This window comes from Trichoplusia ni, unplaced genomic scaffold (assembly GCF_003590095.1).
Source record: "Trichoplusia ni isolate ovarian cell line Hi5 unplaced genomic scaffold, tn1 tig00000219, whole genome shotgun sequence".
Classification (NCBI taxonomy): Eukaryota; Metazoa; Arthropoda; class Insecta; order Lepidoptera; family Noctuidae; genus Trichoplusia; species Trichoplusia ni.
In genome coordinates this window covers 10,962-30,439 of record NW_020800003.1, presented here as the reverse complement: position 1 = coordinate 30,439, position 19,478 = coordinate 10,962, and the positions used below count along the sequence as shown (strand labels likewise).

The 19,478-nt window shown below is 36.2% G+C and overlaps 1 protein-coding gene across 1 annotated transcript; it reads right to left on the bottom strand.

Moving 5' to 3' along the window:
- Positions 1-2,164: 2,164 nt before the first annotated feature.
- Positions 2,165-18,399, bottom strand: LOC113507008 (sprouty-related, EVH1 domain-containing protein 1-like). Its single transcript, XM_026889865.1, has 13 exons — positions 18,367-18,399; positions 14,020-14,162; positions 13,624-13,718; positions 10,049-10,143; positions 9,432-9,600; positions 7,405-7,493; positions 6,686-6,821; positions 5,792-5,883; positions 5,142-5,238; positions 4,683-4,770; positions 4,152-4,263; positions 3,563-3,654; positions 2,165-2,309 (listed from the first exon to the last, which is right to left on the bottom strand). The coding sequence occupies exons 3-13, from the start codon at positions 13,667-13,669 to the stop codon at positions 2,180-2,182; spliced, it is 1,146 nt and encodes a 381-aa protein (XP_026745666.1). The 5' UTR covers positions 13,670-13,718; positions 14,020-14,162; positions 18,367-18,399; the 3' UTR covers positions 2,165-2,179.
- Positions 18,400-19,478: the final 1,079 nt, after the last annotated feature.

Here is a 19,478-nt window from a genome sequence, read left to right as displayed (position 1 = left end):
CGCGTAATCTATAGTACAATATTTTTAAAATCTAGCCTAAATTTAAATACGAAAAAAAATTAAGTTAAATTCGGAATACTAAATTGTGAAATCAATTAACGACTCTTAGTTTCATTTAACTTAGGCTAGACGGAAAGAAGCTTTAAAATGTTAAATATATAACAATGAATGGGATATGTTAACACTTTGTATATTATTATACTTCATTACGATAACACCAATGAATAGAAATAGCGAATATTCTCAACTCATCGCGACAACAAATCCAACCACTTGAAACAACGATTCAAATCAAAACTTGGAAGACAGAAATTGTAAAGAAACATTTATTATCCAAAACATACATTATGGCACAATATAATAAATTTTAAATACTAGTGTCGGGCGTTAAAATGTAAATTAAATAGCTAAATGTAGCCCAACACTAAGGAAAAAGGGACCATGGCGAATTCAACGCGAATTTTTATCGCTAAAACACCCGAATAATTCTTACAATTGCAACATCGTACACAGCAACACTATAACTTCGACACTGGGTATAAAAAAGCGAGAAAATAATTAGTCGCACCAAAAACTGTTTTACATGGTAACACAACATTGTCACTGCCAGTGTTGCTATCATGGAATAATGTCCTACAACACTGGCCACACTAGATATCGACATCAATAAAGCGGTTTGAAACCTCATTTCACGATTCCTAAAAGAAAAATTAATACTATTGAGTGGTTAGCATCGGCTTGCCAGATCTAAATATTATATACCTATGGAAAGAACACTGCATGTCTTTCGTTTAAACATCTGCACTTATTGCTTAAATATGGTATTAGCTTTGCTACGGCCAAAATGGCGCTTTTTATCAAAATACCTTTGTGCAATTTGTTTGTTACTCCATTTTATTGGAGTTGATACACAAGTGAGTAAAAATAAATGCGTTTTATCGAACGCGTTTCTCGATATTGAACGGTCCGATGTGCTTATAAATATTTTGTTCATACATCTGATGCATTTATCTCATGTTTTTTCTTTTAAAATAAACTGGCGGATTACTTTCTTGCTTTCTGTGCATAAAACCTTTTATCTTTAAAAATCTCTTCGCTTTGACATTGACGCTTTTTTAGCGTTTTCTTCAGACGAAATACAACAATATCTTCGTCTTTAGCCCTTTCTAGTCCTTTTGGACGGGCTTCTAGTCTTTACAGACTTTCGCACATATTTCCATATCCGCCAGATATGAGAACAGCATTACCCTCCTTTTGCGTAGTCGGGTAAAATGCTATGGTCTTTCACCATGGAGTTTCTTCGTTTATGCCGCCGACATGTTATTACATGCACCGTATCATTGTGATGCCCTTTAGTCATAATGTTCTGGCTAATTTTGATATTTTTGTCATAAGAGTTGTTTCTCGGGTCTTTCAATATAGGAAAGTTGTTTTTTTTTATTTGATTGATTTTTGTATCTGTGAATCTTATTTTACTATATTGCAAGGGCATCACAGGGACATTAGGTTTACTGTAATTTTTCACGTGCTGGGAACTCTTCAGTTTGTAATTGTTGCTGTAAACTGACCATTATGCAATAAATATTTTAAACTGATAATTTTTCTCTTCATTTCAATAGATCAATAAATTCTGTTCATGACACATTTTCATAATGATCATGATGTAAGAAATCATTTATATAGTAATCATTCAGGATGTCACTGAATAGATCTTCATTCAGCAGCGAATAGATTTTATTCAGCACATTTGTTTATGTCAAGTTGTTGACTGTAGTGTCACATTGATAGTGTTCATGTACCAGCTCCTCGAGATGCTCCCAGCAGCGACAGGGCGCTAGAGGCGCGCGGGCGCGTGCGCGCCGCCGGCGAGGCGCGCGGCGCGGCCGGCCGCGTGCAGCCCGCGCAGCGCGGGGTAGCAGCACAGGCACGGCACCAGCAGCGACAGGGCGCTAGAGGCGCGCGGGCGCGTGCGCGCCGCCGGCGAGGCGCGCGGCGCGGCCGGCCGCGTGCAGCCCGCGCAGCGCGGGGTAGCAGCACAGGCACGGCACCAGCAGCGACAGGGCGCTAGAGGCGCGCGGGCGCGTGCGCGCCGCCGGCGAGGCGCGCGGCGCGGCCGGCCGCGTGCAGCCCGCGCAGCGCGGGGTAGCAGCACAGGCACGGCACCAGCAGCGACAGGGCGCTAGAGGCGCGCGGGCGCGTGCGCGCCGCCGGCGAGGCGCGCGGCGCGGCCGGCCGCGTGCAGCCCGCGCAGCGCGGGGTAGCAGCACAGGCACGGCACCAGCACGCTCAGCAGCGTGATGCCCAGCCAGCTGAGGGGGGGACTTCATCAAACACTGCTCTAACTTCCTTATACATTCAATTGTTCACTGTTTATTCAACTCGTGTGCCTATATATTGCGAGCTTTGTTTATCTATACTAATATATAAAGCTGAAGAGTTTGTTTGTTTGTTTTTTTTAAAGCGCTAATCAAAGGAACTACTGGTTTAAATTGAAAAATTCTTTTTGGGTTCAATAGAGCATTCATCGAGAAAAATTTTAAGCTATATAACATCACGCTGCAACTAATAAGAGCGAAGATACAATGGAAAATGGGGCAAAAACGGGAAAAAATATTCAAAAATTCCTAACTTATATCTTCTAACCACGCGGGCAACAGCTAGTAATATATATATTTGAAACGAAAGAAATTGATAAGCCAAACATATTTTTATTTACAACTGATGACAGATACTATATGAACGACTGCTCTAATTTCTAAACATAATCAACTGATCTCAGCGCAATTTATATAAGTTTTGCTACTAATTAATTTAAAACTTTCGAAATATATGTTTGTTTTTGTTAATCTCTCACAAAAATTAATGGAACTGATTTGAACAAAATTTAGTACACAGATAATTATTTTATAACTTGAGTTATAGAATAAGTATATATTCCAAATTTATAATCCCGTTGAAATTAAACTACTTTTATGGATTTCATTACGATTTAATTGCACACCTTTGCAGGTATCATAGTCACAGGCAGACTACCTGCCCGTGACCATGATTCCTACGCGTGAGTAAACCGTTGCATCAGTTTAAATTGAATTATTCTCACAATACCAAAATTTATAAAATGAGTTAACACATAACGGGACATATATCACGTTTGATCATTTTCGTAACGAATGAAATACCTACCTATAATACCTTATATTTTTCTTCATAAACATGATCAACTGATCTTAATGTTATTTATTGATTTTAAAACTTATAACCAATTAAAAGTGTTTAAAGAATTAAAACACACAAGTTTATGTTTAATAGTGAAGCAAAAATTAGGACTATTTTCGAGCAACAATTGTGCAATTCTAATTGTGTTCGACTATGTCTTTCGCATGATGTGATTTCCTATAAATAAGAAAGCATAGAATATTGTTTAATATGCCACACATGTAAGTATGCTTGTATTATGTTATTCTTGTTGGAAATCCAAATAAATAAACAATCTTCCATACTTTTATTTTCAGTTTTCTATCACATCACATATGACAATTGACTATTGATTTAATAGTCTTACCGTTTAGCGCAGTTGTCATCGGGCGGTCCACAGGCGCAAGGGTGCATGGCGAAGTCGCCCTCCGCGTCCGACATGCAGTGGTACAACATGCACTGCAAGTGATAAATAAAAATAAAATGTAACAAAATATTGTACATGTCTATTATTTCTAATCAACTTTTGTACTGTCCAAACAATAAAGTCTTTATAAAAGTGAATATTAGGTTATAATTAAATCAAATTTATTTGTTATATTCGTTAACTACAGCGATTCATGTCTGACCTGGGCTGAATAAATGCGTATACCAATTGTTACACCAAGACAATAATTAATGTGAGTAATTATAAGACTATTTCGATATATATGTAATAAAATTAAAATAATATTAATACACTTATTGGGCAAAGAAATTTTAAGATACCAATACCATGTAAAACTTTGTTATGTCTGTCAAATACTCATTGAATGAGTATTTGACAGACATAACAAAGTTTTTTTATCAATGTGGGGAAATAATCAAGTGATTTCTTCTGCTTTTTTGTAGAACGATTTTTTTTTTATTTATTTACGATTTTTTTTGATATCAACAGCAGTAGGAATGCTGCTTACCTGTGCACAGCGTATACAGGACACGCAGTCGATACAGGAGCGGAAGCAGTCGGGAGCGAACTCACACGCACCGGCGCGGTTAGCACTCTCCAAGTACCACTCGTGGCAGTGTCTGAAGACGACAATTAAAGTCAGATATAATGTACAACGTTCACACAACGCCATCTAGTCTCAAACTAAGCATAACTTGTATTATGAGTACTAGACAACTGATAAACGTAGTTATATATTTATAAATACAAACATAATTACATCCAGATACGGAACAAATGATTGTGTTCATCACAAAAACATTTGTAGTTGGTGGGAATCGAACCCACGACATCCGATACAACGGTCAGGGCCACTAACCACTAGATCAACAGACTAGTCTTAATAATGAAAGACTGTCTTGAAGTGACTTGCCCCGGCAGATGACTTGACCGGGGTGCTTTTAGTCGGCGAGAGTCCGACATTTCCCCACGCCATGCCCGTTTGGGAGTGAAGAGGTTACGAACATACACACATACATGTGACGATATGATACGTTACCTGCATTTGATACGCGCGTGGAACGACTCAGCCGGCTTCTTATCTGGCAACGGCGGCGGCCCGCTGTATCCGCACTTCTTTATAGATCCTGCAAATGTATAGAGCACACATTATATTTAAGTTATAATGATTGATAGTTTAAACATTAGCGTTAAAGCTAACTGTGAACCCTAACAGTTTATAAAAAAAATGTATTTTTTTCACTTTAACAAAGATATTTACTATTTGACCAAAAGCAACCCACTGGGCGCGACGTGTCACGGGTTCGATCTCCGCGTAGGACAAGCGTTTGTGTGATCCACGAATACTTGTCCTAAATTTGGGTGTCTTGAGTATTGATTAGAATGTTTGTGGAACCCCCGCGACCTCAACCACTCGGCTACCCGTGCAGTCAACATAGTAGTGCAGTCAAATAGTAACTCTTATACTAGTAAATATAGTTAGAAGGTGTATAGTTACCCGAGTCCCTCTTGAGCAGCGGCGGCTTGGTGTTGGGCGAGGACTTCTCCGAGCTGACCACGGTGCCCGACACCTGCGGGTATGTGTAGTCCGTGACCTGGAAGTAATACATTTTAGTTATAAACTTTATCATACATGATAAGACATAGGGAATAATAATTGTAGTAGTGAGAAATATATATTTTGTAAAGCCCTCTGGCCTCTGTGACCGACTACTGGGCAATGGGCACCCCCAAATCCTTCTATTATGAAATATTATTTGGTAGAACATTTCTAAGAATTAACACTAGAAAATCCTCTCAAATATATAAATCAGATCCAAATCAACCATCGGTATGGTGCCACAGATTCTTAGCTCAATTAAGGCTTGACACTTCGAAGACAGCCAAAGATAGATACACTCCTTTAGACAATTAATATTAAGGAATACCTACGAGTGTATAGTTAAGTTATATATTTTTGCTCTTACAGACGAACTGTGTACTGTTTTGTGAGACACTGTAATATTTCATAAGAATAACATGTACAAATATAAATAGATCTCGATGGCGTGAAATTGAGGAGGCCTATGTCCATCATTGAACAAATATGGGGTGATGATGATGATAGGTAAGGTGGTGAAGGTAAGGTGAAGGTATTAAGTAACTCACAGCAGAGAGATGTACGTAGGGACACCTGTCAGGGTCCGAGTCCTCGACGTGCAGCCTGTCGTCGTACTGCGCCTCGTACTGCTTCAACGAATCTGCAGAATAACATAATATTGTAAAACGGAAGAAATTTGGTACCGTTGTACTTTGAAGTATAATATTCACATATTTATATGTATAAATTGATAGAAAACATAGTATACTGTATATTTAAACTAACAAGGATTCATTTAAATACACGGAGAACGAACGAACATATGGAACTTCGCGTGAGCTTCGTATTCTAGTTTAGTCTATAGTCTATCTAGAAAAGCTTTTTATTTTAATACTCATATTCAGGAAGTTATAAATATTTAAACTTTAAGAACATCTAAAAATCCACGTTCTTAAGTGACCATTCAAGTTTTATCAAAATTGGTCCAGACGTTTATACAGTTGTAAGTTGCAATTTTGAAGCTACCTTGAAAATTTCAGCCTGCTAGCTAATCGGAAAGTACCTCTGAATTGAATTGCAAAAATCCAATCGGAACGACAAACAAGAATGTGAGTGTATAAAAATGTAAACCTTTAGTATCTTTTGCTCAATATAATAGTGTTCTTTTTCTTAGTTTATTCCTTTCTGCCATCTAAAAGTAGTGTACATTCTAGCAACAGATCATAGAAGCTTGTTAACCCTAGTGGTTTCTTAGGTTTACGCGAATGTTAGACATTGAAATGAAACTACTTTTACGGATTTTATCGCGGTTTAATATTTGATTTTAGTTCCCGACGTTTCGACACCTTTGCAGGTATCATGGTCACGGGCAGACTCCGTTAAATAAACTCCAGAATGAAACAGCGATAAAATCCGTAAAAGTAGTTTAATTTTATTGTTAACCCTAGTTCGTATATTGTTACCTGAGAGCGGGTGTCGCGGCAGCGTGATGGCGGACAGTATGGGCGTCTGCGTGATGTCGTCGGGCGGGCGGCGGCGCGCGCGACTGCCCGTCGACGTCTCCGAGCTGGAGCGGGACTCCGACGGCAGGTTCAAGCACTGCGTACATGGAGAGGTTCATAATATTGTAACTATAGTTACTATTAATGATGGAGCTGGCGATATAAACAGCAATATACCATTGCTGTTATATCGCCAGCTTGCGAAAAGTTTTAAGGCTGTTCCACAAAGCTGCGAAGAGACGTGTTGCGTGATAACGTAGATTTACTCCGATTTGTTATTAACACAACACATAGCATGTTGTGTCAATAACAAATCGGCGGATACCGGAAGTTACAGAATTTAGTAGTAATTTTGTTTCCATTCTGATCTATCATTTACGATATACCGCAAAGCGCAGCACTATTAGTTAAAATAGTATGTCTTATATTTAACATTTGTTTGAAGAAGTTTTGTTCATCTGCTAATCAAATATGTCCGTGTTAAACCGATAACTGCTACAGACGTCTCACTGACTTTGCATTTTATTGATATTTAACCTGTTTGACTTCCCCCAATAAGTGATGGAAACACCTGCTTTAGAAACTACTTTTTTCATGTCCTCTTTTATAGATGGTCTTTGCCCAGAAGTGGGTCACAGTGGGCTAGGTAAAAAGAATCTCTTATCAATATAATATCTCACCTCAAAGATGTTTTGTTCCTCGTCGTCGTCTTTCGGCGCTGGGTTGTGTTTTTTGTACGCGTGAAGCGAAGGCCACGCCCCACCCAGACCTTAACAATACAATATTTTATTAAATAATTGTTCTCAGTACTCAAATGCATAATTAAAGTTTGAAGTAACTGTAGGTAGAAGTTATCTTTTGAAGAATCACGATTTTTATTTCCAAAGATGTATTTGAAAAAAAAAAACAGATTATTTGAAAGTATAAATTTGTTGTAAATATTTTAGATTACAGTATTTTCAGAGATATTTTTTTAAATTTTGAGTCATAACACGATATGAATTCCGCCTTGGTTTCTTTGAGAATTATTTGCCAAACAATGCGTAAACTTGCCAATAATATTAAATTCTTGTGTTAACAAATAATTTACATAACTGTGATTTCAAATCGAACTTACAACATACATCAAAATACAAAAAAATATCATTCAAAAACCAACACAAAATACACACAAAATACATGTTTAATATAAAAATCCATAACCCAAAATCGTATTTTCCATCTCACTCACCATGTAAGAATCCAGTATACGGTAGAGGGAGGCAAAAGAAAGCACATTAGATAAATTAGTTCACATTATAATTTACATCAATATGCAGCGGCGTATAGCATACAACTAATAGATAATACTTGAATATAACTGGTATTATATAAGAATAGATAATTATCTAACTACAATGTTTATAAAGCAGGTTTCAATTAACCCTTGGTGGTTTACCTTGACTTTAAAAAGTCATCAATAGAAGTCAGATAGAATAATCAAATCTAAGTTTTCATTTAACTTAGATTCTTGATCGAATCAGAGGGCAGGTTATGAAAAACTATCTGAATATAAGAAATGGTTACCTTGAATATATTTAGAGAATGTGGCTCAGCTAATGTTGTACTAGGATTGCCTTGACTTAAGGCAATACAACTGAGTAATGATTTAGAATATTTAGAATAAGATCTACACTCGGCTGAACTATGATCACCGAATCTATGCTTGAGGAGCGTTCTAAAATGAAATCTCAACTCAAATCTAGTTTTAAACAGAGATTAGAACTGGAGTAGCCTTCTGTAATACGGACCTACGAATTAGTTAGATGTAGGGTGGGAGTTGAGGATATTATAATACTGGTGACTTCTAAACTTGATTATGTTAACCAACTTCGTGTAATTGAAATTTTGAATGCAAGATGCACTACTCGTAAAACTAACACCACAACGAAAATGTTGACTGATGATCGAATTTCAAAATTTGAATTTTCGCTGTTTTGTTTTATTTTTTAGGTTAGTATTTCCATCTAGGGTTAATCTAACGATTTAAACGGTTTTGTACGTCTTTGATATCTTATGCGATACGATATGAGGAAAATTACAATAATAATTTAAAAGATACAAATATATTAAAAGAGATACATGTTATACAGCTCAGCCAGAGGCGTAAAAGCTTGAGGTCATTCTTCAGATAATCAGATAAGAGGGTGTGGTCATTAGTATTTTTAATTGATTTTCAACCGACTTCATAAAGCGGGAGGTTCTCGATTCATTTGATTTTTTTGTGAAAGGGTGTGTGAGTATGAAAACTATTTGGTATTTTACTATTTTACGCTGTTCTTGCATACAAATTAATAGTTGATAAGATGAACTTTACATTTATTTATTTTAAAAGAGCAACTTTTGGAATTCTTGCCGGTTCTTCTCTATTAAATTGTTCATGTCGCTTTTTTTTACCATTAATTTTCACAAACAAATTAATAATGTACGAGCTGTACTTTACAGTGTATATATTTATTTTTAAAGGAGTAACTAATGGAATTACTTACTTCTCCATCAGAATTATCCATGTCGCTCTTTTTTAACTTTTAATTTCTTTTTATATATTTTTTTTCTTTTCTGAAGAAGCCAGTTCTTGTCCAAAAGAATTGTTTGGATTGCGTTTTTTAACGTTTAACAATTTTTTGTCGTTTCTGAAGAACGCCCCCCTACCAAGCTCCCTACTTACCGTCTAGCAGCTCCTCGATGGCGGTCCGGACCCCCTTGTCGAAGGCGCGCGCGTCGGCCGCCGTCTGAAAGGTCAGCCCGAAGCGCTTCTCATCCGTCACCCAGTGGTGGAAGGTCGGCATCACCTTGTTGTACTGGAAATCCTTCTTTATCGTGCATTCGAGGACTTCCTGTGAGTTTTAAAGTTTATTTTTTTAGTTGATCTGTCGGTACAACTTTATTTTTATTTTAATGTTAAAAAGAATTTTCTAGGCAGTGGATATTTGCAGTCTGGTATTCTTAAGTAATAAAATTGCGATAAAAAGAATCTTGTGTTAATTCAGGTTATAAACTGCTCAATAATATCATTTTTTTTTCCCGAGGTATTTGCATGAAGGAGTAACCAAAATCCATCCATCAAATTATCTCGTTTATAATTCTCCATATGGAAACTGGACTGTGCCAAGTAGAAGCTTTACGATAATTTCCTTATTATCTGACATCCTAGCTACTTTCAAAGACAAAATCATTATTATCATCACTACGTGTTTACACATTAATATATGTACGTAACTAGACACTGGGTTCGTTTAGAACAATAAATAATCTTTATAATACTAGTTTAGATGTATTACTGACCATGCCATCGCTGATTCGCTTCCCATTAATGAAGTATTCGTGTGTCGGTGCGGATGCGGACGAGGATGTTGTGTCGCCGTTACTCTCGCCCCCTGCTGGAGAAACATAGAATTATTATACTATTGTAAGGCAATCAGAAATTTTGTTGCTAAGTGTATGCTTGGGTTTTAAGATGATTAAAATCCGGTGGATTGCGAAACTATGCAAACCTAAGGATTTCGCACACATAGAATAAAGGAATACAGATTTGTAGAAAAACATGGTCACTCGAAACATTTATGACTGTACCAATTATTGGTTAATCGCACTGTTCTTTAAAGGCGTAATTTGTGAAAATTTCAACTTTCCAGCTATGACGCTTCATGAGATCCAGGTGACAGACGAATAGACTGGACTGCCTTAGTAATCTGGTTCCGTTTTTACACATTGGTACGGAACCGCAAATCGCAACCTTCAGAATTATTGCTATCATGTAAAACTAATCTAATTTAATCTCATTATCATAACATAATCTGATTCTTGTTAATAAAAGGATTAGAAAAAAACGGCAACTGAATTCAGATTCTCCTTAGAAAGTCGGTTAAACATACAAATTCATTCAAAAGCTGCACGAAAGAGGTCTCAACCAAAAGGACACTGTCAACCTACAAACGTTCAGAAAAACCGTAAAAAAAACTGATACACTTTCCACGCGTTCCACAAGACAATCGATCACATTTTTACATCACTACTACCATATCTATCTGTCTATCCGTTTATCTATCAGTTGTAAATAATGTGTCGATACATTGTAGGCCAAACAATAGCGCCATTCATGACTTGTGAATGTAACGCGTGTTGCATTGATATAGACACGCGGCTATCTTTGTGTTGGATGCTAGAGTGTTGGCTTAATGGGATTAGCTTGTGTCTAATAGTATATTTCATAGTAGTGACTTTCATTTCTTTGATGATATTAGCTTAAATTGAATCTTTGCTTTAGGTAGTCAATTGATGACATTTTACATAAATCTGTGAGTTTCTTTTCTATATGAGAAGGAGCATTTCCAAGGTATTTGGGAGTCACAATCTCTTATAAAGATGTTTACTAATTATTATCATTTTTGCCAAGTTCTTTAGCTACACTTAAAATTCACGAAAAGTCACTCGGAGAAACTGAGAACACCTAAAGCAAAACCTTTGTGGAAGCAAGACAGCGCGTAGAGTGGCGTCTTTTTTCCACGAATACAATCATGTTTATGACGGGTTGCTCTTTTCCCATTAAGGCTGATGCAGACTAGCGGGATTGTCCGAACGCGTAACTGCTTTCCCGGTACACAAATGGTAAAGGAAAGAACAGAACAGAACATAGGTGGGTTTTAGTCAAGTCTGACATTCCCTTCTTTAATATCTAGGGAGAGGGATCATTTTTTATGATAATAGCCCACAAAAAAGAGGAGCTCGTGGCTAAGCTATAACTGCACAAGTGAATCGATCACAGGTTAAGCTACGCTTGACGCGGTTGGTCCGTAAATGGGTAACCATCTTTGTCATAACGAGTTCCTCAGTGTTTCGGAAGGCACGTTAAATTGTGGGTCCGGCTGTTATTCCTACATCTTTGACAGTCTTTCCAGGTAGTCAGAAGCTTAAAAAAGTCTGACACCTAGTCTGAATATGGGGTTTTGTGTTGCCCAGATAACTGGGTTGAGGAGCTCAGATAGGCAGTAGCTCCTTTTTAAAACACTGGTAGTTAGCTGATTTCGAGTAGACTGGAAGCCGACCTCAACATAGTTGGGAAAAGGCTAGGCTGATAATGAATAGCCCATACAAAAGTACTTTTTCACAGTGTGATTCTATATCTTAGAATTCTTAGACCACGCCTAAATGGGGTCTTTCCAGATCTTCAAACCTAACCGGATACAGTAATAAAAGTTTCTAAATCCTTATAGCATTTGAAACACGTTTAATTGGCTGGCCGATATCTAAATAAGGTGTGCAGAGGTATAAAGACGCCCACAACGTACGGCATTGAGTTTCAATGACTTATGACTTTCACTAAACCTTTTGGTGACTGATCTTGAGCTGTGATCTTGAATTTTAGGTATAAGGTGTCTTAATGCCGTTGTTTATTGCCACTTTTTTCCAGGGTCAAACGCTAATGACTTCAATCCATTTCGAGGGCAAAGTATGGATATATGTCGGACTACCAACGACTAAAAACACCCCGGGCCCCTTCTACTGCTTAAAAGCCAGGATAGATCACGCATTGTGCGCAACTCTGGATGGCCCTAGTGCTTTGGAATCCTCGAGGGATGGGTGTACAGAACCCTCACTGCTCATAAGTACTGACGCGACATATTCTTGTTGGCCTGACCTTACGGTGGCAATAGGTCATACCTGCCAATAAACCTTCACCTGACGCTGCCAAAGTTTTTTGTCATTTGCTAATTTTTGACCAAGAAGGTACTTAAGTTTTCTCGCGAAGTAATCCCATATTTTTCCTTATTATGTAAATTGCAAAACAGGTATGTGAGCACGTAAACTGACTTATGTTTAGGCTGCATTTTCATCAAGGATGTGCGTTGAAGATTAGCAGAGTGGGGATGCTTGTGTGTTGGTTACAGAGACTTTTTAGCATATTTGTAGTGGTATATACGCCGTACAGTGTAGCCGGTTGAGGGTCTGTCTCCGCGTTTGTTGTGGACGGGTCACAGCGCAATACACGGCGTAGAGCTACATCTCTCTCACACTCCCTCAATACTTTAAGACTTGGCGGTAGGCCCCCCTGTTTTGCTTTGATAGGCATCAATGCACACCCTTCCTATTTCTCAGGATGACAAATAGCTGAATATTGCATTTTTTATGATCCGAAGTCTTCCTGACTTCCACGATCCTACGTTGCCGGGTACTCAGAATCGCATAGCTATATTTTTTTATATCTTTTAACGACTAAAAGTGAAAATGCTTTACTACGCTCTAACTATGCTGAAAACAATCATGTTCTTCCATATTTGCAGCGTTACCAATGACGCGACAATGCATTTGATCACGGACAATTTAACATAAATCATTTGTTACATCATTGTCTGTCATCAGCATAATTATAGAAATTCTGTTTAGGTATTGAGGTGCAAAGTTTGTTACATGCATTATTTCAAAGTATCAAATTACTTAAAAAGAAAAGACACTTTTTTTATGATTATGTCTAATCATTCACAAACAAGTACAGTCACCAAAAAAATCACTTTAAAACTTAAACTTAAATTAAAGACGTTACATACTGAAATAAAAATACTACTACTCACTGGAAACAGATTAAGTTCATGTCTATACAAATATGATTTATGAAGGAAAAATAATTTTCGTAGGTAATCTAACTATCAGTTACATCATGTTTGGTTTATAATATTGGAAGTGTTATCCGTACAATATTGTAATTTCCATTCAAAATCAATTTCAAATCTTTAATTACGTATGTTCCTTTTTGCACGCGACTGTACCGACAGACCATATTTATCGTAGTTCTTTATACTATGCAACATATTTTTAGAATAATATAATAGCATATTATGAATATATTTCTAGTATATACTTACGACAAGCTCTTGATAGTGAATTGACTAGCGCCGGTGACCTTAACATTGTGGCCGGACGCCCGGATCTGCAGGCTCTCCGTAGTCAAGGCTTTAATCTGAAATGTCAAACGTCACCTAATTAACTCTCATGATAACGGAATATACAAAGTGACGACAAAACTCAAAGATCGCGATGTCAGTTTTAGGTAAGTTGGCGTATCGGTCAATTTGTTTAAAATATTTATTTAGAAGAAAAAGGTTTTTTAATAGATTTTATTAAAAAATAAATAGTTTCTATCCATAGCTTCGTTTAATATAACTTAAAGAGGGAAAAGTTGAGTACATGGAAACCGGAGAATCGCAATTACGTGACTATCGCAAAAGTTGTAAAATAGATGCTTCTCGAGAACTCTAGACCTCGGGTATGACGAAGGGCTCCAGCCCCGGCACGGCGAGCTCGGGGATGCCCTCAGCTAGCTTCGGACGGAGTGCCTCAATGGACTTGAGCACGCAGCCCTCGATCGTGGCCGGGTCCCGCTTGCATACGTGGATGTAATCCGCTGAAAGTATAGACTATTTATTTAGAACAACAAAATTTAATAAATTTTATAATCGTATCATTCTAAACTGTTTTTTTTATTTGCAAGTATTTTTGCCACTTTTGTTTTTGATACCTATATTACAAATCCTCCTAATGTTAATTAGCCATTGAGCGCTCCGGTAAATGCAAATGATGCAAAATATATGTATTCTGACAATTCAAATATGTATAGTTGCATGCATGCAAGACATGATAGCATAAATCCTTAATTATTTGAGAATGAACTGCAGTAATTAACTTCTTTTTTAATTAATGATTAAGAATTTAATGCAGGAAGCCGACCGTCGAGAAAAACTTGTTGCAAATATAAAAACAAAACACGAGCTAGAGTATAAGTTTTTGCACACATTTTTAAATTGCATAAAACCTCATCGTTGAGAATGCAGGATTTTTTCTTAATCTAGACAACATAAAGCAATATTGAGACATTAAGTAATAACAAAAAATTCAAAATCACCAACTCCTCTTAAGAATCAAGGCTATGCTTGTCGTCCAAATAACTATATTCTGTTAAGAACCAGACGAAACACAGAGAAACTCGCCATGATCTAGATGATCACCCATGTACGGGCCGACCGACACAACCGTAGCTTAACCGGTGATCGATCAACTTGTGCACTTGTACCTTCGCTACGCTCTCCTCAGTCAGAAAATTCCACATAGAGGCTTATACAATACTGACCGTAGTAATTGGCCTAACAGCTCATTACGGAGACACTAATCGCACATTACCAGACAATGTCTTGTTATTACGATGTATGTGTTATGAACATTTGTAGGATAAATGTGTGGCCATCGAAGTATGATATAAACTTGCTAACAAGTATCGTGTAGTGTTTGTAAACTACTTAAATTGTGAAAAGGTGACCTCCCTTACTTCATCCGACCTTTTGATTTCCTTTTAATATACATTTCCTTTTAATATTTTGGTGTCCCAAAGAAAATAGTACCCCGTAGTATCCGATAAGGACGCCAGATTAAATGGCCTTTATTTAACATGTCAATGCCACTGCTAACACAATTTAGATAAGATTAATATATATATTGTTGTTTTTATTTATTTTAAAATAAGAAAACTTCTTGGCAGAGACCTTCTAGAAACTGGACAGGTCAAGTGTAAGTAAATATTAATATTGCATTTGTATAATGAAATATTGAATAAGTATAAAATTAACAACCGCTTAAATTCAATCTTGCTATGTGCATTCGTCATTAATTATTCTTCAATATTTCTTAAGGGTTCCCAGGGGGATTTTACCTACTGGTTTATACTACTAAAACCTGACAAGACCGACTCGCACTTGACCGGTTTGTCACTTTAAGCTATTTCGGTACTCTGCATGTTGCAGTTGTGGAAATAAGCCTAGCCTGGCCTAGAGCGGCCTGTCGCGATCACAAGGACCGCAGTCCTGCGTCGATAGCTCAGAGAAAAGTGCGAGGCGCTAATAATGATTAAATATTATACTTGATAGGTGTTGCTATGTGAAATATAACTTGGCACGACTCGCTTGTCGTACTCTACATATCAATCAATAAGGAACTGTTCTAAGTAGTCCAAAGACCTTCAAATACCTAAGTTTGAACCTTATGTGAATAAAAATATAATAGTGCATAACCACAAATAATTTAAATAACTGGTTTTCTATTTTTAAAACGCATCTGGAAAAGAAGAGTCTTAATCGAAATCGAGGACAACACTAGATTTTCACAAACAATTTTATCTCGAGCTGAAAGTTGATAGAAAAAAAACGGAAATGACATCAATAATAAGCACCTATCACCACCGTGCGAAGAAAAATTATTGCAGCTATGGAAGCAAGCAGCGGGTTTGTCCGAAAGGGTTACCGTGGCCCCGGTAAACGAAGAGCAAAGGAAGGAACATGGGTAGGTTTTTGTCAAACGAAGTGTGACACTCTTCCACACAACCCAAACAGAAGGAATCATTTGATGATTTCCCATTTGAAAATAAAATTGTGGAAGCAAGACTGCGATCACGTCATATCTCTTCCTACATTACCAACTTTGACCTGCATTAAAGAAAATTATTCTATGATCCAAGCGCCTTATGAAGAGCAATAAATAATTGAGTATTGAGTATTGAGAAGACAAATAACGATTTCGAATATATTCTTGTATACCTACAATAAAAACTAGATACAAATGCAGCTTTGAAACGTGACACAATAACTTTTAAATGTCTAGGTCGTGAACCTGACTTAGTTTACTAGTTGTACACTTAATTTATAAAAAAATAAATGCATGTATAATGAATGTGAAAATAAATAATAACATGTAATATATATGCTAATATCCAGCTCAGTTCATATGGACTGGAAAAACTAGTCTTGTTTGCGGAAGAAACAATATTTGCCATGCTCAGCGTTTTACCAGAAATTTCCCAATTTTGGCTGCAGTCTGTTTTTATATATCATATCAATTAGTGTTATTTAATTGTTGATTTTCTTTTTCCGGTAAACTTGTTTGATAAACAAAACAGAATAATATCCAATCAGAAGCAGCAGTTTTATGGAACTAGTAGAGCGTTCAAGCTTCAGCCTGATAATGACATTAGTATAACAAAACTCTCTTTATTTCTGAAGCATTCTGTTTAAGTATTACAAGAAGTAGGTGCATAAACATAAAAGTCACAATATAATCATGATAAAATACATTTGTTGTAAGTTACTCTTTTAACACAAAAAGCATCTCCAATTTTGATAAAATTAACCATGATTATACATGTCTTATCCGCGATTAACGCAGGTGCATTGCGCAGCAAGTATTACAAAATAGAATAACTAAGAAAACTTAGATTTTGCATATTCATGATTAGCCCAACAGTAACTTCCCCGTATTTCCTAGGTTGTTGTTTACCGTAATAATATAAGAATTCAAGGATATCAACCTGTCAGGCTAAAGTCACTCGTTCGAAAGGCTAGTCTACCAGAGATGCAAATTTTCAGATACAGTCGAGAATAAAGATAAAAACATAATTATTTTAATTAACAACAATGCTTAAACACTTTAATACTGATTTATAGAAGCCTATTGTGACTAGAACAATAAAATATTGCAAAAAACAACTATACTTTTTTCTTCGAAAATGTAAAGGTATTTAAAGAAGTTGTAATTGTTATAATGTTTTAAATAATACGTTGATCATCTTTTCTGCTAGGAACCTATGTAAGTAACCTATGCGCCTATGTAAGTTCTTATTGCAACTGTAAAAGCGAGATAGCACTTTAAAATCCTGAAAATAGAGTCTAACTTTCCCAATCATAACAATCCTCCTTTTAAACACAGCGTAGAGACGGAAGGCTCTATTTCCGTCCGAAAATATTACTTGTTTATACAAATTCCACGCAAACCAACAAAGACGGTTTTACTTTTGAAACAATTGCCCCTTCATGACAACAATGATAATTCAGGAAATAGAATACAATAAAACAAGTGAATCACTATAAAATAAAATGTCTGGTTCCTGAGATAAACGCAAGAATCTAACGTCAGAGGCCATAAAATTAAAGAATTAAATAAAGAAGTATTATACACACAAAGATAACATGAAATGTACCGACATAACATTACAAATTAGTTAATGATTTAAATTTAAATAAACAAAGTAACGGTTTTTTAATCGACTTGAATAGAGGACTAGCTTTTGTTTTGAATTAAGGAAAATACATGTTTCTTGTAATAGTCAATAAGGAATAAGAAGGTAAAGAAGGAATAAGTACTACCATTATATATTGTTTTTCTCTCAATTAACTCATTTAGCTTAAAATAAAATCATCTAACTCGAAAAGAGATCCTATTAGGTACACTCGTAGATATTGTTACATAATTACACTATTTGGTAATTCAATTTATAATGATATCGAAATCTAAACTACTTTTTGGCAACGTATTTATACTAATGAAATTAGATAATATATAATAAAGACCTACATTGACTTCGTGTAAGTACACAAAAACTTAAATATTTTATTACGATAAAACCAAAAAGCAAAACAAGATCCAATAGACAATAGTACCTATTTTTTTGGACAATGCACCAAATCAAATTTCTTAACATGTAAGCATCAAAAAAATAAATAATAATCATAATAAAACCTCCATAATTGAACAAAACCAAAAAAGAAACAAAAATTTTGGGTACTCACGTATCTCTTTAAGCAAGGCACCATTGATAACACTAATAAAACAAATGAAGATATTAAATGACTTGACTCGACAACATAGTGCACGGAAGAGTATAGACGCGGATTATGTGCAATTAGGCGTCTGCGCAGGCTCGCACACCACTACCGCGTGCCTGCAGATCTTTGATATTATATACCAGCTTAGGAGCGCCACTGCCTGATACAAGGTGACCAGACTCTGAACCTATGTACTTATAAGGCATAAAAAAAACGTACGAAATCTACAATACTAATTATAGGAATAAGAATGTATGCTAGCTAAGCAGAGTCGTATTTTGCATGGGGATGTATGTCAAAATTCGATATCTACAAATTATTCTACATAATATATACAAAATCAAACAAGTGTTGAAGGTACCTTATTCCTATTTTTAATAAGTGAAAGTAAATAGCACCACTTCAAAATCATCTGCCATCTTTTATAGTTTTTCCGGATACGGATTAAAAGTACTAGATAGCTGTGGTATTTAAATGAGTTTATTTATTGAAATTTGTCAATTGATACCAGTCAGTGGGTCGTTTTTAGACAGATGGATGAAAATATTTAACAATGCCCAAAAGAAAACAAAATAATAATTCATAGTAGTTATCAAGAAAATGCGGAAAATGTGTCTGAAACTGAAAATTTGGACGCAAAGTAGATTCATTTTAATCTGGTTAGTAGGTAAGCCTTGGGGCACACTTATTATGTCATTATCTAATGATAAAAAGCTAAACAAAAACACGGTAGATCCCATTCTATTTCAAGTTTTGTTCTGACGCATTTGATTAAAAGTGTTTACAAATCCCACAAGTGGCCTTGGACAAAACAGTAACAAAAAGAATTATTAAATCATCTTTGGAAAAAACAAAATGGTTTGGGTGTTTTAAATTGTATGTTTGGTGTTTAATTAACATACTAGTTTGTAGGAAATCCCAGAAAAGTCCGGTGAATCAGGGCCAGCACTCAGCAACAAAACAAACCCAGTTAATTTTAATTCATACCAAACCCGCTGTGTCATCTTCAAACATTTTTTTGTATGGTAGGTCCACTTGGATAGCCACTTCCTTTCGGGGGAGGGAACGGGTATCCA